The 24,619-nt window shown below is 40.1% G+C and overlaps 1 protein-coding gene across 7 annotated transcripts in view; it reads right to left on the bottom strand.

Annotated features, from left to right (window-relative positions):
• Nucleotides 1-24,619, bottom strand: part of LOC140480693 (voltage-dependent L-type calcium channel subunit beta-2-like) — a 349,445-nt gene that overhangs the window by 154,440 nt on the left and 170,386 nt on the right. The window contains exon 1 of one of the 7 annotated variants that reach the window (XM_072575921.1): nt 24,329-24,370. The exons of 4 other annotated variants lie outside the window; for them this stretch is intronic. In XM_072575921.1, coding sequence (XP_072432022.1) covers nt 24,329-24,355 — 27 coding nt within the window. In that variant the 5' untranslated portion in view covers nt 24,356-24,370. Of the gene's footprint in view, nt 1-21,286; nt 21,306-22,920; nt 23,766-24,328; nt 24,371-24,619 lie in introns of those variants that run through there. 2 more of the 7 variants (XM_072575914.1, XM_072575924.1) reach the window with 2 other exon arrangements.

Here is a 24,619-nt window from a genome sequence, read left to right as displayed (position 1 = left end):
GGTGACTAGTTGAACTACCTGTATACTGAATGTCTCAGCACACTTTTGGGACTAGAATTACATACCAGTTGGTTGGACAGCTGCTCTATGTTGTGGAAAGACGGCAACAGTGTGAGTTCAATTCCCACACTGGCTAAGATTATCATGAAAGACTCTCTTTCTCAAACTCTCCTCTCACAGAAGGTGTGGTAATCCTCAGATTAAACCACCTACAATTGTTTCATTCTAATGAGAGAACAGCCCTATGGTAAGACAATGGCAATTTTATCATTATTACTAGAGTCAACGGATTAAGGAACCAACACTCTAGCACAAATCCTCACAAGAAACAATTTATGATGGGGAATTAACTTCAACTTTATTCTCAAGAAGGAAATGCAGAAAAGAATCTTGAACTTGAAATGCTACGTCTGTTTCACTATCCAGAGGTACGACCAGACCTGCTGAGTTTCTCCAGAAATTTCTGACTGGTTTCAGAAAGCGTTCCTAAGCCCCTTCTTCACAGAAGTATTCATCATTTTGTGATAGACACTGATTGTATTGAATACCAGCAATCCTGAGTAAAATTTAAAGAAAAATAACTTGTTTGTAACTTTCAAATAAAAACAGTATGCCAAAAATACACAGCAGGCCAGTCAGCATGTGTAAAGAAATAAACTGCTTTGGGGATGTGACTTATCAACAGGGCTCATCAGGATATTAAAGTGAGTCAGCCTAATTGTTTTTATGCTCACTTCCCATAGATAATTCCCTATTGGTGGGATGTTGCCGCATCATTAAATGACCTTTTTCAATGCAATTATGATACAGGGTGGAAGTAAGAATCCAAATGCTCATCTAGAAGTATATTTTTACCTTCAAGTGTAAATTATATGAGCAAAGAGGAATTAAACATTTGCAAAACATTGAAAAAGTGTAATTTGTTGAAAACCATCAGAAATCATCAGCAGGTCAGGCAGCATCTGCAGAGAGACAAACAGTTAATATTTCAGCTCAATGACCTTTCATCAGAACTGGAAATAGAGATTTACCAGTCTATAAGCAAATACTGAGGCATGGAATAAACTGACAAGTGCACAGGGTAGCAGTGATTGAATGACAAAAGGAATGACAGGACAATGAAAAATGTAAAGAAATGAAAGAAGGATCTAGAGGGCAAGAGCAGAAGCATGTATGAAAAAAACAAGAGCACAAATTTGTTTGGACAGTAGGTTCTGGTGATAATTCCTGTCACAACTCTTCCTTTCTATTCCTCATTGCCCTCTCCCAACATTCGTTCCTGGCTCTCTACTTATTTCTGAAGAAAGGTCATTAATCTAAAATTGGAGCACTGCTTCTCTCTACAAAGCTGCTTCCTGATCTCTTCAATATTTGCAACATTTTCTTTTTACTTTGAATTTTAGATTTCCAGCACTCAGTGTTTTACTTTTGTGCTGGGAAATACTTTTTATGTCTCCATTTACGTCATATAGTCAAAACATTCCTTGGAAATGTTATCAAAATATCCCTTGGAAATGATCTAACTTGGCTTTAGAAACAACTAGATATTGTCATAATGTCTGATGAAATAAATACTTTACTCAACTTCCCTTCCTATTACCTACTTACATTTCCAAGAGATGAAAGAGATGGTTTTGGCTTTCCCTCTCTTTGTTTTTGCCAAGATTAATAGAATTAACCAAAAGCTTTTTTGGAATACAGATGCCTGTGATTGCATTTATCACTTAATATTTTTATTTTGGCTTACAAAGCAAGAACTTTTGGCACATCCTAGATCATTAAGATTTGTAAGAAATATCAGTATATATGTGATATATGTCAATCATAATTAATTAACTCAAAACATACAAGCTTGGATTAAATTTTGAAATATTTGTTGTTGACAAAGCACTCTTGCTTTTAGCCAAATTGAAATGCAAAACAATTTCCTACTTCACTTTTATCATTAAATTGTGTTGTTAACAGTGAGCTTGATATTCACATTGAGATTTCCATTGAAATTGAAATGCATTCTTTTCAGCCCACAGATTACAGCTTTTCTGCTACTCAGCTCTTTACAATATTATTATCCAGGTCTTTATTAGCATCTATATTAGAATAATTGCAGTCCATCTACTATCACAACTTTATAGCTTTATCGCCATTGCTGAGTGTCCATCAACTCAGTGTCTTGAGTTTCTGCCTTCGGACTTTATGTGACATTACTGGTCCATTTTGGATAATGTTTTAATTTTTATGTATCTATAGTAACTTTTACAGTTCATTCTTATGTTTTTCACTGGCTTGCTCTCATATCTTATTTTATTTTTCTTAATTTTATGCTTAGTCCTCAGAATTTTAAGTAAGCCATTCCTCTGGCCTACTATTTCTTAGCAACTATATATATCCCTTGTTTTAATCAAAAACAATCCCTTATTTATTTTGTTAGCCACAACTGAAACAATGCTGTTTCTTTATTTTGCATTAGCTGAATACATTTTTGTTGTAAATTATATCTTAATATATGGTTATCACTTCTGCCTCACAATACCAAGGACCTAGGTATGATTCCAGCCTTGGGTCTGTGTGGAGTTTGCATGTTCTCCCTATGTCTGCATGGGTTCCCGCCAGGTGCTCTAGTTTCCTCCCACAATCCATAGATATGCATGTTAGGTTGATTGGCTGTGCTAAATTGCCAAGTGAGTGCAGGGACATGCAAGCTAGGTGGACTAGCATGGTAAATGCAGGGTTACGAAGATAGGGTGGGAGGTGGGTCTAGGTGGGATACTCTGGAAGGTCGTCGAGGACTCAATGGGCTGATTGACTTCCTTCCGCATTGTAGGGATTCTCTGATTCTATATTAGCTTTTTAAATATTAGCTAATGCCTATCAACAGTTACACCTTTTAATATAGTTTCCAATCCACGCTGTCTGCCTCTCATGGCTTCATAACTTTGTTTAGATTTAAGTCCTTTGTTTCTGATTGAAATGTATCACTTACAAATTTAAAATAAAATTCTATTATTATGGTCACTCTTTTTCAAAGGTTCCTTTACAACAAGATTATTAATTAGCCACTTTCATTGCAAAATATGAGATCCAAAAATAGTCTATTCTCTAATTGGTTCCTCAATATATTAAAAAACCATCTCACATACTTTCCAAAACTTCAGCCTTTTCACCATATTCATGCTAATTAGATTTACTCAGTCTGTCTAGAGATCAAAATCCCTCATGATTACTGTATTACCCCTAATCTTCCTTATGTTGTGACTTACATTCCCACTGTTGTTAATTGGCTACCAAATTACTGCCAATTATTTCTACACTATGCTGTTTCTTAATTATTCTTCCAAAACGAATTATAATTGGTGAAGTTTAGAACTAAGGTCATCCCTCACAACAGTACTTAAGTTCCTCATCAATTAACATTGCTACTGCTGCACCTTTTCTCAGTGTCCCGTCCTTCTTGAATGTCATGCATAATCAGAAATTCAGGTCCCAGCTTTGGTTTCCATGTGGCCACGTTGCTGCAATGGCTATTGGGTCATGCATACAACGTTTTATTTGGGATGATAACTCATCCATTTTGTTGTGAATGCTGTGGACATTCAGACACAGAGCATGTAATTCAGTTCTTCCCTCTTTATGCAAACTGGAACCCTATTTGCTGGCAAGTTCCAAGTTTGCAATAACTGTCCCTTACTGCCATATTCTGATCATCATCACTACTATTGCTACCTTGATCATTTCCTTGTCATTTCCCCTAGAATATACTCAATTTTCTCCCATATGGTTCCTTCACTATCCTCCCTCCCTAACCTCTTACAGTTTAAACCCATCCTTAGTTGTCTAGTTATACAACTCACTGGAACAACTTTATCTTATTTACCCTATACCAATTTGCATGTGACTCAGGTAGTACGGCACAATTACATGTGGTGTTCTGCTTTATAATTTATTGCCGAATTACTCACACCCCCTGTAGAGAAACTCTTTCCTTGGCTTTCCTTTGTTGTTGGTACCTCCATGGAGCGTGACAATTGGATTCCCCCCCTTCCTACTTCAATTTCCTCACATTAGCAGATTGGCCAAAAGCTGACACTGGGCAGGCAATGCAACTGTTGGAATCTCACTCTCAGATGCAAAGAAGTGTGTCTAACCCCTGACTATACTGTGCCCCACTAACACTGCATTTCTTTTTAAGTTCTCCCACCTAAACAGCTTCTGGTGTCATGGTACAATAATAAATTTTTTCTTTCACATTACAGCCCCCATTCTTGTCCAAACCCCTTGCTGAATTCCAAGGGTTGATCTTCTACTTCCATGTTCTTGATGCCTTTACTTGTCTGGCTCATAGTCACACACTCTTATTCCTGACTACTGACCAAATCTCACAATACGAACCTAAGGGGGTGTGATTGCAGTCTAGAATAAAGTTTCCAGGTAACTTCCTCCTCCTTTATGTGTCACAGTGTCTGCAGCTCATTAACGTTAAGCTGAAGCACAAGTGGCAGACCCTTACTACAGATGTGATTGCACTGGTTTACAGTGACATCCAGGAGCTCTCACATGCTGCAGTCATGACACATCACCTGTTCTGCCCATCATTGTGTTAGTTAAATATATTCCTCTTAAATTCATAATTCTGTTATTCAATGAATTTCCTCACAAACCAAACCCCAGTTTCACATTTTATGCACTTGAGCAAACTCAGCGTTCCCTATATTTTTACATTAGTTTCTACTCAATCTGTTCAGGGATGTTATTTCTATTTATCTGGAGCATGACTCAGGGGTCCTGGCTCAGAGACAGGGACACTTAGACCCTTCTATTTTTATCTCTGAAAAACGATGATGAGTCAACTCAGCAAAAATTGCAAACTTGTTTTCTCTAGCTATCTAATTAACGAGTTACAATTGTTTGTGTAAAATTGGAAGTAGCTTAACTTGCCTCTTAAACATTCTTTAATTAATTGCGAAATGTAACAAAGATTATTCTTTAGACAAAGCTTGGAATGTAATAGAATAGTCACTTAAGAAACTTGAAGAGTTTGATAAAATACTTCCAGTTATTATACATCAATTTACTGGTGACCTCTAACTACTGGGACTCCACACAGAAACAGCGAGTCAGAGACCTTCTAGCCAACTCATCATGATTCCATGAAAGATCCATCCAATTTCACTTTGTTGCTTAACCAGATAATGCTGCATGTAATTGACCTCAAACTCTAATAAGGCCTCAATAATTATTAACTCTCGCAAGGCAAAGAGACTGCAGTGTGAAATTAACCTATACCCATTCCTTCCAATGCAGGCAGAGGTGGAGTTGGGCATTAAATTTTGCACCCTAATTTTGAATTTAGTCATGTAGCTACCCAAAGGTGCACTTAGCCTGAGCTGCATGTTGCAAGTAGAATGACTTCAGTGAACAGTGGAGCAATGGTTTCCAATAGCAGTGGACACTTTACTCCAAGAGGTGAACAGAATGAAAGATATCTTATTTTGACAGGGGACAAAGTGTCTCGAGACAGTCACTATAAAGGCAGTGGGACCAGAGACTTGCCAGCCGTGCAGCCCTGAGGACCTGAAGGCATACAGTCTCCAGAAGTCCGATTAACTCAAATAAATCTGGCTATGTTTGTTGCGTCTTCATTCACTCCTGCTCTTCTTACCACTTTTGAAATTAATCTTCAGTGGGAACAAACATGGATCCTGTCCTTGATACTACGTGAGCACTGCCTATTTGTAAGATCTTCTCAGTAATGATCAATTCAGAGATAATCTATTGAGTAGCCATTGCATGAATTTAGACATAGTAATCCGTGTGGGGTCTGCTAACCTCTGAGGGAACATCCTATGGTTCAGCTAATCTCCATGCTTCCTTGCATGAAATTTATGCTAAGAGTACATTTTTAAATAAAATTTCACACGTACACTCATTGCTTACAAGTTAAAAAAAATTTGATGATTTTAACAGTTTATTTACAAAAATATAACACCACCTATTTTTCAGGCGAGATGACCAAATGTTTTAAATTGCAAGTGTTTGCAATATTCCTGTAGAAAATAAGAAAAAAAAATCTTGAATAACATTCCGTTTGACAGTGGATCAGTACCAAACCAAAAGAAAAACAAAACAACAGCTTTATAACACATCTTTAGTTATCCATGGTTGTTTTCTTAGATGCACAGCTTGATAAAAGTTTCATAATCTGGTTTGGTCCGTTTCTTTTAAAACGTTGGAACAGTGATAAATACAATTCTTTAAATGGAGGTTGTAGGTTGTTGCAATTTTGAAGAACGTTAATAAGAACGTTGATATATCATGTTATCAGGAGAACAATCTGAACTGTTTGTATTCTTGGATCTCTTCTAATTAACAGCAGTTCGTGTTTCATATTTCTTAATATTACGTTCCATTTCAGTTTGTATTTCCGTGGATACTCAGAGTGCAGCTCCAACCAAACCAGGGTCCCAATGGAAAAGCAGGAAGCAGTAAATACATCATAACTGAGGGGAAACAAGGAGGACAAGGATCTTGTAACAGTGTGGCAATACATTTTGATCCCAATTGTTGTCGACATTAGAGAAAATGAAGTAATTTCTCATCAGCATGAGATTCGGATTAAATGCTGAATCCTCCCTTATTATTAGTTAAAATTCTTGCTTATAAGGGAATGTCAGAATGAGAATGTGACACAGTGTGGTAGCACAGAAGCATGTTTATACTTAATTTATTGTTCAGATATGCGATGATACAGTTAACTTATAAGGAGTTTGCTTCCTAATATAGAACTTTTGATAAAATAAATGACATAATGTCAGTAGGGAAGTTTAGAGTATTGCTTTGGGGATGTGAGGATGAGGTGGTATGAGGGTCTAATTCAGCAGTGAGATGGGACTAGCACTTGGACATTCAGGCACAGAGATGGGGACACCACTAGTGTACCATAAGAGCCACATCACTGGAAAGAAATATGGTCAGCAGGATTCAAACTTATCTGGGAATCTCAAAGGGCTTCAAGCACATTGCTTGAGTAACTTGTCCACAATTACAGCCTCAGGAATAATGTTTGTGCCATTACAATGATTTGTGAGGCATGGCATCAGTCAACAATTAGTGAAATCAAAGGCACTAATGTCTAAGTGAGTAATCAAACTGCCTACTGCATTTTAAAGTTAACTTATAAGAGGACACTGCCTAAAATAGAAATTTTGATATAATAAATTACATATTGTCGATAGAGAAGGTTAGAATATTGGTTTGAGGACTTGAGGGTGAGGTGGTAAGAGGGACTTCTTTAGTATTGAGCTAATATTACATGAATTGCTGTGGTGTACAAAGTTAAAAATTGTACACTCCAGTCCAACACCGGCATCTCCAAATCGTGAATTGCTGTGGGTTTTTGAGTGGGCATTGGAAAGCTGGATTCTGGATTAGTGGTGCTGGAAGAGCACAGCAGTTCAGGCAGCATCCAACGAGCAGCGAAATCGACGTTTCGGGCAAAAGCCCTTCATCAGGAATAAAGGCAGTGAGCCTGAAGCGTGGAGAGATAAGCTAGAGGAGGGTGGGGGTGGGGAGAGTGTAGCATAGAGTACAATGGGTGAGTGGGGGAGGAGATGAAGGTGATAGGTCAGGGAGGGGAGGGTGGAGTGGATAGGTGGAAAAGGAGCTAGGCAGGTCGGACAAGTTCGGACAAGTCAAGGGGACAGTGCTGAACTGGAAGTTTGAAACTAGGATGAGGTGAGGGGAGGGGAAATGAGGAAGCTGTTGAAGTCCACATTGATGCCCTGGGGTTGAAGTGTTCCGAGGCGGAAGATGAGGCGTTCTTCCTCCAGGCGTCTGGTGGTGAGGGAGTGGCGGTGAAGGAGGCCCAGGACCTCCATGTCCTCGGCAGAGTGGGAGGGGGAGTTGAAATGTTGGGCCACGGGGCGGTGTGGTTGATTGGTGTGGGTGTCTCTGAGATGTTCCCTAAAGCGCTCTGCTAGGAGGTGCCCAGTCTCCCCAATGTAGAGGAGACCACATCGGGAGCAACGGATACAATAAATGATATTAGTGGATGTGCAGGTAAAACTTTGATGGATGTGGAAGGCTCCTTTAGGGCCTTGGATAGAGGTGAGGGAGGAGGTGTGGGCACAGGTTTTACAGTTCCTGTGGTGGCAGGGGAAGGTGCCAGGATGGGACGGTGGGTCGTAGAGGGGTGTGGACCTGACCAGGTAGTCACAGAGGGAACGGTCTTTGCAGAAGGCGGAAAGGGGTGGGGAGGGAAATATATCCCTGGTGATGGGGTCTGTTTGGAGGTGGTGGAAATGTCGGCGGATGATTTGGTTTATGTGAAGGTTTGTAGGGTGGAAGATGAGCACCAGGGGCGTTCTGTCCATGTTACGGTTGAAGGGGTGGGGTCTGAGGGCGGAGGTACGGGATGTGGACGAGATGCGTTGGAGGGCATCTTTAACCACGTGGGAAGGGAAATTGTGGTCTCTAAAGAAGGAGGCCATCTGGTGTGTTCTATGGTGGAACTGGTCCTCCTGGGAGCAGATATGGCGGAGGCAGAGAAATTGGGAATACGGGATGGCATCTTTGCAAGAGATAGGGTGGGAAGAGGTGTAATCCAGGTAGCTGTGTGAGTCGGTGGGTTTGTAAAAAATGTCAGTGTCAAGTCAATCGTCACTAATAGAGATGGAGAGGTCCAGGAAGGGGAGGGAGGTGTCAGAGATGGTCCAGGTAAATTTAAGGTCAGGGTGGAATGTGTTGGTGAAGTTGATGAATTGCTCAACCTCCTCGCGGAAGCACGAGTTGACGCCAATGCAGTCATCAATGTAGTGGAGGAAGAGGTGGGGAGTGGTGCCGGTGTAATTACGGAAGATCAACTGTTCTACGTGGCCAACAAAGAGACAGGCATAGCTGGGGCCCATACGTGTGCCCATGGCTACCCCTTTGGTCTGGAGGAAGTGGGAGGATTCAAAGGAGAAATTGTTAAGCGTGAGGACCAGTTCGGCCAAACGAATGAGAGTATTAGTGGAAGGGTACTGTTGGGGACGTCTGGAGAGGAAAAAACCGGAGGGCTTGGAGGCCCTGGTCATGGCGGATGGAGGTGTAGAGGGTTTGGATATCCATGGTGAAGATGAGGCATTGGGGGCCGGGGAAACGGAAGTCTTGGAGTAGGTGGAGGGAGTAGGTGGTGTCTCGAACATATGTGGGGAGTTCCTGGACTAGGGGGGATAGGACAGTGTCGAAGTAGGTAGAGATGAGTTCAGTGGGGCAGGAGCATGCTGAGACAATGGGTCGGCCAGGATGGTCAGGCTTGTGGATCTTGGGAAGGAGGTAAAACCGGGCAGTGAGGGGTTCCCGGACTATAAGGTTGGAAGCTGTGGGTGGGAGATCTCCTGAGGTGATGAGGTTCTGTATGGTCTGGGAGATGATGGTTTGGTGATGGGGGGTGGGGTCATGGTCGAGGGGGCAGTAGGAAGTGGTGTCCTCGAGTTGGCTTTTGGCTTCAGCGGTGTAGAAGTCAGTGCACCAGACTACCACTGCGTCCCCTTTATCCGCTGACTTAATGGTGAGCTTGGGATTGGAGCAGAGGGATTGGAGGGCTGCACGTTGTGAGGGTGAGAGTTGGAGTGGGGGAGGGGGGTCGACAGGTTGAGGCGGTTAATGTCCCGGCGGCAGTTGGAAATGAAGAGGTCGAGAGCAGGTAATAGGCCAGCGCAGGGTATCCAGGTGGATGCAGTGTGTTGGAGGCGGGCGAAGGGGTCCTCAGAAGGTGGGCGGGAGTCCTGATTGTGAAAGTAAGCTCAGAGGCGGAGGCGACGGAAGAAGTGTTCGATGTCATGGCTTCTATTAAATTCATTGATGTGTGGACGGAGGGGGATGAAGGTGAGTCCTTTGCTGAGGACTGATCGTTCGTCCTCAGTGAGGGAAATGTCTGGAGGGATGGTGAAAACTCAGCAGGGCAGGGAGCTGGGATCTGGTGTAGGTGTGGAGCTGGGAGTGAGGTCGGAGCCAGTACCTGGGGGGGGAATGGGGGTGGAGGCATGAGCAGGGATAATGTTCCCCTCGGGGTTCTGAGGGTGGGGATAGTGACAGTGAGGTCTGTGGGGGGCGTGTCAGCAGAATGCAGGTGAGTGGCGCTGGTGGGGGCGGAAGTGGTGGTGATCATGGCTGTAGGGGTGGCGGAAGTCACTGAGCGTGGGGCATCAGCGATGATGTGAGGGCCGGAAGTGGCTGTGGGAGTGGCCATGATGGGGGGGGCAGAAGTGACATCATCACTCAGCGTGGGAGTGGTAGCTGCATCAGCCGCATGGCTAATGGCGTTTCCGAGGCCAGGGGAATCTTCTGGAATGTTTGAGGAGCGCTGGTTATGGAGGTTGGTGGATAAAAGTTTGTTGTACTTACAGTTTTTGATGTTTGAGATGGAATTGAAATACTGTTTGTAGAGAGTATGAATTCTCCTGAGGATGTAGTACAGAGTGGATCCTTTGCAATTCTGAGAGAGTGTGGCCCTCAGCTGAGGCAGGGTTGACTGTAGAGAGGTTAGGTGCCGGCACATTGCTGCAAGCTTGGAGTGGAGAATCTTGAAGGAGAACTGTTGCTGGTGGTTTTGAATCTGTAATCTGTACTGTTTGTCTTGTTTGGGTCCAAACTCTGCTGGTTTAAAGGTGGTCTGGAGTCCGTGTGGGATGGGTTGGTTACGGAGGCATGCACTGAGGAAGCAAATGTGGCTGTGGAACCTCCTCCCTCACCTCTATCCAAGGCCCTAAAGGAACCTTCCACATCCATCAAAGTTTTACCTGCACATCCACGAATATCATTTATTGTATCCGTTTCTCCCGATGTGGTATCCTCTTCATTGGGGAGACTGGGCACCTCCTAGCAGAGCGCTTTAGGGAACATCTCAGAGACACCCGCACCAATCAACCAAACTGCCCCGTGGCTCAACATTTCAACTCCCCCTCCCACTCTGCCGAGGACATGGAGGTCCTGGGCCTCCTTCACCGCCGCGCCCTCACCACCAGACCCCGCCTCGGAACACTTCAACCCCAGGGCATCAATGTGGACTTCAACAGCTTCCTCATTTCCCCTCCCCCCACCTCATCCTAGTTTCAAACTTCCAGTTCAGCACTGTCCCCTTGACTTGTCCGAACTTGTCCGACCTGCCTAGCTCCTTTTCCACCTATCCAGTCCACCCTCCCCTCCCTGACCTATCACCTTCATCTCCTCCCCCACTAACCCACTGTACTCTATGCTACACTCTCCCCACCCCCACCCTCCTCTAGCTTATATCTCCACGCTTCAGGCTCACTGCCTTTATTCCTGATGAAGGGCTTTTGCCCAAAACGTCGATTTCGCTGTTCGTTGGATGCTGCTTGAACTGCTGTGCTCTTCCAGCACCACTAATCCAGTATTTGGTTTCCAGCATCTGCAGTTATTGTTTTTACCTCATTGGAAAGCTGGAATTTGCCCTCTTGTCATCTAGTCCTAGGTTGTCTTCTGTAGTGGGAATGCATGGCAAAGAGAGAGGAGGGTGGCCCAAAGTTTGCTTCATTCAAGCCAAGTCCTTGGATCATTTGCATTTGATGCTCATGTTGACTACAAGGTAAAGCAGTTGCATTGCAGAAATTAATACATTTAAAGACTTGTTGGCGTGTTGTACTATTATTTTGCAGTAAACTCACAACTGCAAAATAAATATATTTATTTTGGGGTTTATTAATTGGAATTTCATTTGGAAAGAAGCTGAACTGAAAGGGAACATTGTTGCCAGGTGTTTTCTTACATTGGACTTAGCCACACCAATAATAGCTTTTAAATATAAAATGTTAGTTTGAAGTACATTTGCTACTGAAGACCTCAGTTACTAAGCCCCTGAATCTTTATGATTAGGTACTGTTACAGGATACTTAGGAACGCCAGTTTTTAAAAAAATCATATAATTGGTTCAGTGCCAGGGACCTATAATGCTGGTTTCATAGTGATTTCCCTGTCCACATCAATGGACTACATTATAACTGGAACTAACTGTGCCAAACTGGAGGAGTCTGTTAGCAAGGCAAAGAATGAAGCAATAAGTTTGATTTTAAAAGCTATTTTAATTAAGATATCCACAAGAACCCTCATACTAATGCCCCTCTTGGCATCTTAAAAACTGTTACATTGGAAATTAACTCAACCTCTTGTCAAAGTCTTCAAATCGAACAGCATAGAAGGAAGCTGTTTGATTCATTTACTCTTTGCCAGCTTTTGAGAAAAGAGATCCATTTAGTTACTCCATTCTGATTTGGAAACATATTGTTGCACCTTCAGCGTTGTTGAGTCAAAATCTTATGTCACTGCCTCACAGCACTGACAGTGCACTTGCACCAGATGGTCTGTAGCATGTCAAAAAGGTGACTCACCACCAGCTTCTCAAACACAAAGGGACAGATAATATGATTGGTCAGGAGGACAAGCCTGCAGGTTATACCATGCAGGATGCCTGGTAGTTTTAGCTCCACAGCCTGGGGTCAGTCAACATATGGACAACTTCCTTAAGGAAGCCCCACTGAGCTCACTGGCGGTAGCATCAGCCCAAGTCCATTATCTGTTCATCCGTTCATTATTTAAAAGTATGGCTAAATGAAATCTCCAAATCAGGGTTTTCTTTCATGTTATATCAGGCTCAAATTAAGAATAAGTACACATTACTACTTCAATTACATGCTGTTAACACAAAGAACAACAACACAGGAACCAGTTAGCTATTCCCAAGAACTGTCCTTTATATCCTGATGGGCAAAGTTTACCATGTGATATCAGTTAATGCTTTCAGGTCTTAATTGCCATACTCAGTAGCTGGTAATTCTCAAAAGAGAGGCTTCCTTCCAAGATGGTGCATAAGTCTCACTTAAAATAATTACATTGCTCCTGATGTTAAATTGATGTAGGTAGACCATCAGGATCAAAAACAGGCTCCCCTCCCCCACCCTGATAGGTTAGCTGGGAGGCATATTGGGGTTCACAACACCATGTAAAATGCAGGCTAGCTTTTCTTTGTTTTCCTATCTAGTCTTTTCACACATTTAAGTGTCTTTGTCAAACCTCCTAGTAGTGCCCATTATCTAAGGATACAATCTTCTTTATCTCTATGCCATTTATTTTACTATAATCCTTTATTCTATAACCATTCTAACAAATCATTTCTGTACATTGTCCAAGGAGCTCACTTCCTTCATAAGTGTGGTGACCAAGATTGGCCACGACAGCATAGCAGGGGCTTAATTAATGTTTCACATACATTTAGTACAGCTTTCTGGCTTTTGCAATCTACACCTCAATTTATAAAGCCCATTTATATGGCTTATCAACTGTTTTGTTCACCTATCTTGTCACCTTCAAAGATTTGTGCACAATCACTGCTAGGTCTTTCAATTCTTGCACGAAATTGTGCCTTTTCGTACAGTGTAGTTTCTCCAACTAAAATGTGCCATTTGATACTGTTCTGTATTAAAATCCATCATTATGTCCATCAATTGCAAATTTTGAAACAATGTCCTGTATTGCAGAGGAAATTAGATTGCATCCCTCTCTCTGAGCCAGAAGCTCTGGGTTTGAGCACCATCCAGGACTTGGTAGCCAGGGCAAGTGCATTCAGAACATATATAATGATTATCAACCTAGGACTCCTTCCAACACATACCAATGGCAGGTGGTAAGAATTGGAAAGATTTCTGACCCACATGATGGAGAGACCATTGGTGCCTCTACCGCCTCTAAGTACTGTTTCAGCCTGCATGGTAAGTGCATTCTGCCACAGAAACTCCTACATCCTGAGCAAACTGTAACACAGCATCATCACCAGCACCATTACCACCCCATCAGAATCAAGTTAATAATGGTCGAGCTCCGTATCATTTGTTCTTGCCTCAAAACACTTCTGCCTTTGCATACAAGAGCAATTCTATTCCTATAAACAAAACATGAATTTCAAATTTGTACAAATCATATAATGTAATCACTAATTTCAGTTTTCAAAATTAACGACAATGAGTTCTCCTTCCTATTTTGTTGTTTGTTTTATATTGTAATTCAAATATCCTTTAATTCCTGCCCTTTAATTATGCTGTTTTGTTAGATGTAAATGCTGAAAGAAGGAATTATAGTCGTTAATCTTTGTGACAACTACTTGTTTTTCTAATCAGAATAATCAGTAGGATTGTTTAAATATGTCCTGGAACATAAATGGATCCAAGTCTCTTTTTCCTTAGGTAATACGCGACATATAACCCTGGAAGAGGCAATGACATTTACTTTTGGTTACACTGAGAAAAATTGCTTATGGTAATAACGTTTCTTTCTTTTAACCCCCCCCAGCACAATCCCTTCTTGTCATTGGGGCTGCAAAGTGAGGGGTGAGGATAAGATTTTAACTGCACTCAACATGAGTGGATTTTTAAATCTCAAGCTGGCCAGGTCACAAGGCAAAAAGCCTTGTCCAGGATCTCCAAGGTCAAATTCCTTAAATTAGGAACACAGGAACAGGAGTAGGCCATTCAGCCTCTCAAGCCTGTTCCAGCATTCAATGATCACAGCTGAGCTGAGGCTTAACTCCATAAGGGCCTTTATCCCTTAAAAGCTTTGCTTAACAAAAATTATCTATCTCTTATTTAAAATTCAAAACTGACTCTACATCTACTGCCATTAACGGAAGACAGTTCCAAACATTAACCACCCTTTGTGTGTAGAGTACTTCCTAACATCTCTCCTGAACAGTCTGACCCTAATTCTCAGACTACGCTCTTAGTTCTAGAATCCCTGACCAGTTGAAATAGTTTATCTCCTGTCATTTCCCAATAATATCACTAAGATCTTGATTAGATCACCTCTTAATCATCTAAATTCTAAAGGATACAGGCCGAATTTGTCTAATCTCTTCTCATAAATTAACCCCTGAAGTCTAGATATCATTTTAAAACCTAAAATCTACATTTTCCTCCTTCCAAGACAATATATCCTATTAGAGTTATAGAGTTGTACAGCACAGAAACAGACCCTTCAGTCCAGCTTATTCATGCCAACTAGATATCTTCAATTTATTTAGTCCCATTTGCCATCATTTGGCCCATTGCCCCTCTAAACCATTTCTATTCATGTACCCATTCAGATGCCTTTTAAACATTGTAATTCTATCAGCTTCTAACTCCTCTGGCCGCTCATTCCATACACACACCACCCCACATGAAAAGGTTGCCCTTTAGGTCCCTTTTAAATCTTAATCAAAATAAATAGATTTTTGTAGCAGATGACATTCTGTAACAGCAGCATACATGAGTTTGCAGACAGCAATGTTACACTGGAAACCGTATCAGCAGCAAGGGTCTGCAGTTTGAGGAATTCTAGCTGAGGATTGTTCAGGTGGAGTGTGAGCTGCAGACAATGTGGGGCATCAGGGAGCAGAAGAGTGATCCAAACACTGCCCCTGAAGGCAGTGTCTATTATGTAAGTAAGGTAAGGCTAATTATAAAAGGTCACAGGCCTGAAATTTGTTCTCTCATCTCAGATGCTGCCAAATTAGTTTGGTATTCCCTGTCTTTATTTCGGATTTCCAGCATCCATAATATTTTCCTCTAAGGCAATAGGCTGGTATTATGTAATGTGAAAGGATTAATTAATAATCTTTCAATAAAGGAGCCTCTAAGGAACACTGACTGTAATATAATAGAATTTTACATTTTGAATGGGATTTAATTAATTCAGGAATTAGGGTGTTAAAGCTAAACATATTAAATTATTTGGTATGAGAGGCAATTCGGCGATGTCCATCAGAGAATTACATGAAATACATGACGGCAGACACCGCCATTAAAGAATTAATGTTTTATTTAAAAGAAAACCATATTCCTTTTCAGGTAAAGAAGTCCATGGAAAAGTTGCCCAACAATGCCGAACAAGAATAGTAAAAGACAGCTTATTACAGTTATAATACTTCATCTTTACTTTATAATACTTATTATAATAGAAACTTAGAAGAGCCTGATGATTGAACAGATTTTCAAAGGAGGACCAAGAAACCAAAAATGAAAGAGTGAAGATGAGAGGAGACTCGATTAGATTGTAAACAATTCAATACATTTGCCAACAGGGAGAGATGCGCAAAAGTAAACGAGGATGCCATTTGAAGCAGAGACGAGTGAAGGCACTTTAGAGAATAAGAATGGCAGAGATGGCGAACACCTAATCCTAGCTGAAAAGGTTGGACTGAGCTGCCTCCCCAGGGCCTGCTGTCCTGAACTAATTTTATGATCATCAGGCCACTAATTAGCTCAGGGCAGGACTTTTACATCCCGCAGAGCTCCTGGTTAATACAATGCTGACAAATTTGTTCACATTTTCTGAATGAGTAACTAGTAGAATAGACAACAAAGTATCAGTGGATATTCCAAAATGATTGGAGTATAAGACTAAAACAGTCTCACTATAACTACAGGGTGTGAGGTTGCAACTGATGTATTAGTGCAGTTTTTGGTCTCCTTAACCAAGGTTAAAAGTACTTGTCATAATGGGAGTATAATGAAGGTTTACTTGGTTGGTTCCTGAAATTAGGTATTACTTCTGCGAAAAATGATTGAGTGGACTTGGCCTTTATTCTCTCCAGTTCAAAAAAATGAGTGGTCATCTGCTTGAAACATTAAAAATTCTTAAGGAGCTTGAAAGAGTAGATGCTGAGAAAATCCCTCCTCCGGTTGGGGAATCTAGAACACAGGATCACAGTCTTACAATAAATGGTCAGCCATTTAAGACTGAGATGGTGAGCAACTTTTTTTCATTTTAATAGTTCTAAACCTTTGGAATGCTCTATTCAAAAACTGTGGCTGCTGAGTCATTGCGTATATTCAAAACTGACATCAGTAGATTTTAAGTACAAAGGAAATTAAAGGCTATGGATTAATGTGGGTGGTGGAGTTGACGTAAAAGATCAGACATTTTCTTATTGAATGGCACAGCAGTCTCTGAGGGACCCTACTTCTATCTCTTATTTTATGCTCAATGTGAGGACTCTTGCTTTATTTTCTGGTTGCATAAAACAACAGCATTTTGCAGTACAGCAAAACATATGGAGCAATATGGGTACTCAATGTTATCAATCAAAGAAACTGTGAAAATCAAATTACATTTATTAAAGGAACCGGTCGCCCAACTTAAATTTGAAATAAGAGCAAAGTTCCATCATCCTTTACCTAGCACTAGTTCAGTGAGAAACCTAGATAAGGGTTATGGTTGGAAGACTCTGAATGGAACACAAGAGAAAAGGAAAATGAGCTAAATCAGTAGTCATTATGTGATGACATACTTGGTCTTTTTGCTCAACAGCAATCTTCTCAAATTTGAGGATGTCAGGTTATTCCAGCTATAAATTGCTAGAAAAGATTTAGAATAAAAAATGATGCAATGTTTTTTTATTTCATCAGAGTGAATAAAAACAATATTTGATGTTGTGTATGGTATGCATGACTACTTTCAAATTAAGGGATAAAGTTCAGTTCATTCACTGATATAGAAATTTACCAGTATGCATTCAATAAAGTTCTCCAAGGGAAATCACAAGCATATATGATGGAGCACCAAATTGGTGGTAGCTTTTCATCTTGGATTGGAAATTGGTTGAATGACAGGAAACAGGCAATTTAGATAAAGAGTATGTGGGCAACATAGCAGGGTGTGAGAACTAGTGCTTCCCATATTTATTTATAATAAGGATGAAGGAATAGAAGTTGTATATCTAAGTCCGTCGATAGCACTGAGTTAGTACCAACAATGTGAATAGGAGCAGTGAACTACAAAGGGAAAAGACAAAGTGGGAAAATCTACAGAAAATTTAATGCCTCAAAATTTAATGTGAAGTCATCCATTTGGACCCAAGATAACTCATAATATTTTGCAAATAGTGAGAAACAAAGAGAAAGACATTTGGGACTCCAAGTTTACAAATTAATGAAAGTTAGTGTACAACAGAAATCAAAAGCGTCAATATATTGCCCACCTTTATCTCAAAGGGTTTCAAGTTGAATGAGAGAAAGTTATGAATCACTTATATAAAACCTCATTCAAATCCTATTTATAGTGAGCTATATACCTCAGGAAGAATGGTTGGCCTTGAAATAGTACAGCACAGATTCATCAAAATAATATAGGTTTGCATTTTCTTCTGTAATTACTTGGAAATAACAACAATGTGTGAGAAAGCAACTTGTACATTTATTTCAGTCTTTGAACTCAGTGGAAACTATGTGTTAGAGCTGGTTCCAAAACAGCAGAAAGGAGTGAACAACTAAATTCCATTTACTGTGAGAAGGAATGACTAGCACTTTGACAGTATCTATTGCATGGACAATACATGTATATCCATGCTGTAACCTCAAGCATCATTACTTCATTCTTCCTGAATGCTGCTGCTACTTCTAGATTATCCTAACAGGTATTCTGGTATCATGGTATGGCATGATTGTCTATTATATGTCATTCTCACACAAGCTCTGTGACCAAGCTCACAACTCAGTCCCAACTGCCATCCACATATTCCTAGATGAACAGTTCTTGCCGCTATCCTTCACTTTGACCTCTAGAAGGGCTCGCAATAGCTTTTCAATGCTGATAAAATTGCCAAAAATACTGACATTTTACTTCCATATGTGGCTAGGGTACCATTTATTGCCCATTCCTAATTGTCCAGAGGTCAGTTAAGAGACAATCATATTGTTGTGGATTTGGAGTCACATGTAGGCTAAGACAGGTAAGGAAGGTAGATTTCATTCCTTAAAGGGCAGTTGTGAACCAGATGGGTTTTCCGACAATCAACGACAGTTTCATGGTTATCATTGTACACTGAATTCCAGATTTTTAAAAAACTGAATTCAAATTCCACCATGTGCCCTGGCGGGATTTGAACATGGCTCCGCAGAGCATTTCTTGGGTCCCTGGATTAACAGCCTATCAATAATATCAGTAGTTCAGTGCCTTCCCATGTTTTCTCATGATGTTACTAAAGCAGCAGCCTATCACCACAGTCATGGAGACATCCACTGATGATGGCAGTCTCATTGCCCATGTGGGCATAATGTCATGGCATTTCTCTGCACCCAATACCAGCTCAGCTAAATTTGCATTGATGGGAACAGTTTCATGATTCGGTTCTGGGTCATATTCTGGTGAACATCTCAGTTTATCCAGCAGATGCACATGACAGAGGCTGCAAGAGATTAGGCCACTGGTGATCAAAGCGTTGGCAGCTATGTTCATGATCTATCTATGCTGCAGGAAGTACTATAATAGAGGGCCACATTCACTCTATTGGAACTGCAGGGACAAGCTGATGGAGCTGCTTGAGGTTTTTGAGTGTGTATGTTCAGTTGGCGTTGATGTCCATCCAAGCCATGGCCTCTGCCACATCTCAGGTGGGATAATGTATTACCTCTTCAATGAAGAGGCTGGCAACCATTATGGAGAGCTAAACCCAACAGGTCTTTCCATGATAGCTGGAGTTAATTCTAATTGGCAAGCCATGAGCTTACTGAAGTTGTCAGGCAGCAAGAGATTGATGATGCCCCTAGACACCCCTTCAGGTGCACCTCAGTCAATATGAAACAGAGTTACATGTGCCAACTCCTGAGAAGTTGTACAAAAACATAAACAGCATTGCCATTAGAGCCTGTGTCAAAGAATGATCATCATGTGCTCTACGAGATTTATGCTGGGTAAGATTTCTTTTGATCAATGAAGGCCCAAACTAATGAAAATCCAATGTCGGGGTTTCTCAGCATTCGTACACACATGAGGACTGAAAGCAAGTTCTTGATACTGAAAGTCAATGGAGGTCAAATTATTGGTCGGCACAAGGCAACAATATTAAGGCTATGTCAAGACCAACTGAATAGAGTATGTAAACATTCATGCACTCTTGGCCTGAGTATATTTTCTGATCCAAGACTTCCAACAAGACTAGCCTACAGCTTAAGCATATCGTTTAAGTAATGATAAGCAGAAAACATCCAAATATAGTTAGGACAAAACAAGAAGCATTAACCAAAATTCTTTGTCACATCTTAATATTTAAAAGGCCACAAAAGTTGGGATTCTTGGTAAGCCAGCAATTATTATAGGCTATCCTCTCTGTCTCTCTAAGGAAAACTGCAGTTCACAATAGTGATCACAGCTACAATGTGGATGCTATTATAATGTTATTTATTCAAATGAAACATCTGACCTTGAACCAATTGTCCTTCCCACCTGCTCAGTTTAGCAGGATAAAATTCTAAATGCTCAGATCCTGGCAATTCCTGAGTAAATAAGGAACCTGGGTGTGTTTAAGTGCTCACCCATCTGTTTTCTGTTCTTCTGAATAACTGATTCACCAGCTATTTCTCTTCCTAATGATTATTTCTTGCTCAAATGATGCAAAAAGTGCCAATGTATTTTCCAAGGAGTAAAAGAGTAAGCTATCCCATGTTAATTATTTGGATAATTTAATTTTCACCGTAAAGATAAAAATCTATTAACCATTTCCTTATTTTTTAATAAGAAAAGAAAAACACATTAATGAAATGAAAAAATGATCTGAGCAGTGTGAAGTGTGCTATCACATTGTAACAGAAGTATTACATCCTTTACATTTCCTGTAAACTAAAAAAGATTAGACATTACAGGAACTTGGTATAAAATTCCCATTTTCCACTCCCTGTTGCAACTTCCCGCTTCTATTGTTTGCTTGTAGCACAGCAAGAATAGGTGCAGAATGCTTGATTTCACGATAATGTCGTTAAACAAAAAAGGAGTCACTGACAGCTTCTAAAAGGGTTTTATATACAGAGTCTGTAAGTGATGCAAGAATGGATCACAGTTGAAGCGGATTAAAAACCAGCAAATGTGAAGCAGTGGCCATTTTTATTCATCTGGCAGTGTTCTGCATCTGCTCCTTTTAATGTGTTGTTACAGTATTACTGCAAGAATTATTAATAACCTCACCTGTCTTTCTTTTTTAGTTGACAAAAATTATGGTCAAATCAATCACATAGTTAATATGAAACCATTAGCCAAACAATTGCAATTTCTCTGAAAGATAGTGTTATCTCATGCCATAAATTGATGACAATTTCTGTATGTGTCAACTGAAACATTCAGCCTAAAATCTAACTGAAATTTGATGCAAGTTTAAATATATTATATCCCTTAATGGCTAAACATCACAATGCTATTTGACTCCAGGGCTCCTTTACTTTAAGTGGATTTCCTTGTCTCCAGTCCTGTATTTACTTCACAACACGCAACATACCTTGCAAAGTGGACAAACAGCATGGTCTGTTCTTAGTCCATCACCATTGTTTCTTTCAAACCTTTAAGTAATGACATGAAAACAGCTGATGGAGATCCATGCTCTAATTTGCCCTGCCTCTTTCAGAAGCATTCTCCCCTGGGTCTCCCCACAGCAGGCTGCCGAGCTAAGGAGTTTAGCATAGATGGAAAATGAAAATGAAAACCAATAACATCCCATTACTCCATGAAACAGTACCTTGCAATCATGGTATCGCTTTGCCATTGAAGCTGTTTCAGTTGGAAATAGCGCTCCCAAAAATGTACATTATTTACTGCTAACTCTGTGACATAACAGGCAAAAGAAAACTTCACAAGCCATCACAAGGATAGTAAATCTGCCAATCCCAGAAGAGAGTAGACATTTAAAAGCTAGCACTGCAACTTTGTATGCTGGTTAATTTATAAGCATAGCTGTAATGAAAGTGTAAATATTTGATAAGTGCAGGAGCATAAATTATGGTGGTTTTGTTTGCTCATTATTGAATTACAAACAATAATCAAAATTTATAAGCAATATATAACATTGTTAAACCTACTTTCAAATTGTTTTGAAGAGAAGCGTTAGCTGTGCTCATCACAATGGCCAAAGAAACTTACGTTAGATATTTTATACACTAAATGTAAATAATACAAAAGGTAACATGCTGCTTGTTACCCGCAATAAAACTGATATCATTTGAAAGGCAAAATAGGTCATGCTAACATCCTGTAAGTTGTTACAGCTGGATCACAGAATTACTACATACAGCATATAATAGGAGTCTCACAAAGTATGAGCAAATCAACTTGGATTTAGACTGTGCAGCACTTTACATTAAAAGAACTAATCTCTATCTAGGACTGGCATCTGTTCTTCCTGCTTTAGACCCTATTACAGGGGCAGGCTTCACTTATAGTTGATTGGAACTGCACGTACGCAGATGTAAAAACAAAAGATTCAAAAAAAAACCTGATGTTTCATTTCCTAAATGACACTCATCAAGATGCATCAAATAATAATGAAAGGATCTAGAGGTTACATGCTGCTTGTTTAATCTAAACTTCTTTCTGATTTACAATCTATCCATCTGTTTCTTTGTGCCTGTGGTTTTTTTTTGTTTCAATGGGTGTACTTGCAAAGTATTCAACTTTCTTTCATGTGCTAGTAACAAACCTTGCAGATCTTATTGATCACTATCAACTGCTTTTCAACAAGGTTTTTGTGATGAAAGCTCCTGAAATCTTTTTCACATATAAGATTCACCCGTGGGGCACAATTTCTTTTTCACTTACTACATATAAATGTGTCACAGAAACAATTGCAATTTATGAACTTCTAACTAAACAGTTGAAACATAACACAGCAGGAAAAATCATGCTCTCAAACATTTGCTTCCTGGTAGTTCCAAAAAAATGTCCCACAGGAGAAGGTTCTTCCAAATATTTAAAGAGATATTTAAAGTGACAGCTTTGAATCATTAGCTAATGTTTGATTATATTAATAAAAAAGTTGAAAACTAACATTAACTTAATGCAACAATTATAAAAATCAATATAGTCTTAAACTGGAGAATGTATACACTTTAGCTGCTACCTTGATCATAAAGTACTCACCCAGGAGACATTTTTGGCCTTCGGCGTTTTAAGCATGGCAACATGCAGAATTAAGTTGACCAACAACAGCCCCACCAACATGGGAAGCTTGATGGAGATGTCCAAGTGGTCCAGTCACCCAAATCTATATAGTTCCCTGGTTTGGTTAATGGAGGCACAGTGGTAGTTAAATAAGATAGCAAAACGTCGAGCCATGTCCACTTTCACAATTGACGTTAAAAGAGAGTGGCTGTTTCCAAAATACCATTTAAAGCGATAGACTGTTTTATCTTCACCACAAAAGGCTGATTCTTTTATCCCACAGTAACTATCACAATTATAGAGCAGAGATGAGACACGTCACGTATCTTTGACTTGTCAGGAGTGGATCTGACATTAAGATGGATGCCACGGTGCCCAATTACGCACCAAATTTTAATGCAGACTTTGAGACTGTGACTTACGTAAGCATTAGGATATAAATAAATACTGAAAAGGACTGTCACTGGGAAAGACTTGAAGGGCTGTTCCTGTTGTCTTTGGTTTTCTTTGCTGTATCCATAACAATGATAAACTTCAGTATTATTCAGTACCTTGATCCCGATGATACAAGCAGTCTATTCTCAGTCCACTTAATAATGCATGAGAAAAGGCAGTTGAATCCAGCTGGTTTTTACCTTGCATAACTCACTAGTAGCTGTGTACGTCACATAGTACACCTGGTGTGAATGTGGCCTTACAGCTAGTCAAGTAACTTGACAACCAGAAAGAGAGATAATTTATCTAGAAAAGTGATTCCAGTCTTTCTTGCCTTTTTTGCCTTTGTCTCTTCTCGTTTTCCTCGTTTCTCTCTGTTCCTTCCTATCCCTCCCTTTCATGTCAATCTAGATTACTTAAGTAGATCCAGGCTAAATTTTGCAACTATCAGTACTGATTAGTGTGAGTTGATTGAAGGAGGATTAAAGACAACGGCCTCTGCCTTCTCACTTAACAAGCAGGTCAGTACCATTCGCAAAGTTCTTCGCTTCCCTCCTAGCACAGACCTCTATCTCGCTTAATTCATTTGCAAGCAAGTAATAATTGATGTGCTGCAGTTTGTTTCTGACAAAAATATTGCTTTTGAAAAAAAATGTTAGAAGTGCACCATGCAAACTAAAATTTAGGTATCATGCTCAAAAGATTGTTTAATGCATTTAATATTTGTCCATCCATCCAGATGTAAGCATTATTCAATTATACTATCTATTTAAATATGTTTCTTACCTCATAGAACCTACAAATTTTGAACATACCTTGGAGAATATATATATTTCAGCAGGAATAAGGTTTCATTTTGGGATGAAAATATATGAAGCAAATTAAGCTGATTCTTTCAGATTGCTGGATTATAAACATACAGATACACAGATATAAAACCATGAAATATCACCTTGCTCCAGACTGATCGGTGCACCATTTCCTATCCTCAGAAGATGCTCTCAGTCTGCAGAGAAATGCCTTGGAAATGCATTCACAACCAGAGAGTAGTTGTTTCTATGACAACGCTCACCAGATTCCAGTGTTGAAGAATATTTCGAAAGCATCGATGATAGATGGGTAATGAATTTGCATTTTCTAGTCAGTTAGTATTCTCAATCTACAAACACTGATAACCTGAAATTACTGGAGCCCTGCCACCACTGGAAATATTAGTCCTCCCACTGATGGTTTGGCTCAGTGC

This window comes from Chiloscyllium punctatum, chromosome 8 (assembly GCF_047496795.1).
Source record: "Chiloscyllium punctatum isolate Juve2018m chromosome 8, sChiPun1.3, whole genome shotgun sequence".
Lineage (NCBI taxonomy): Eukaryota > Metazoa > Chordata > Chondrichthyes > Orectolobiformes > Hemiscylliidae > Chiloscyllium > Chiloscyllium punctatum.
The sequence above is the reverse complement of the archived record's forward strand: the minus strand, read 5'-3'. Positions and strand labels throughout refer to the sequence as shown.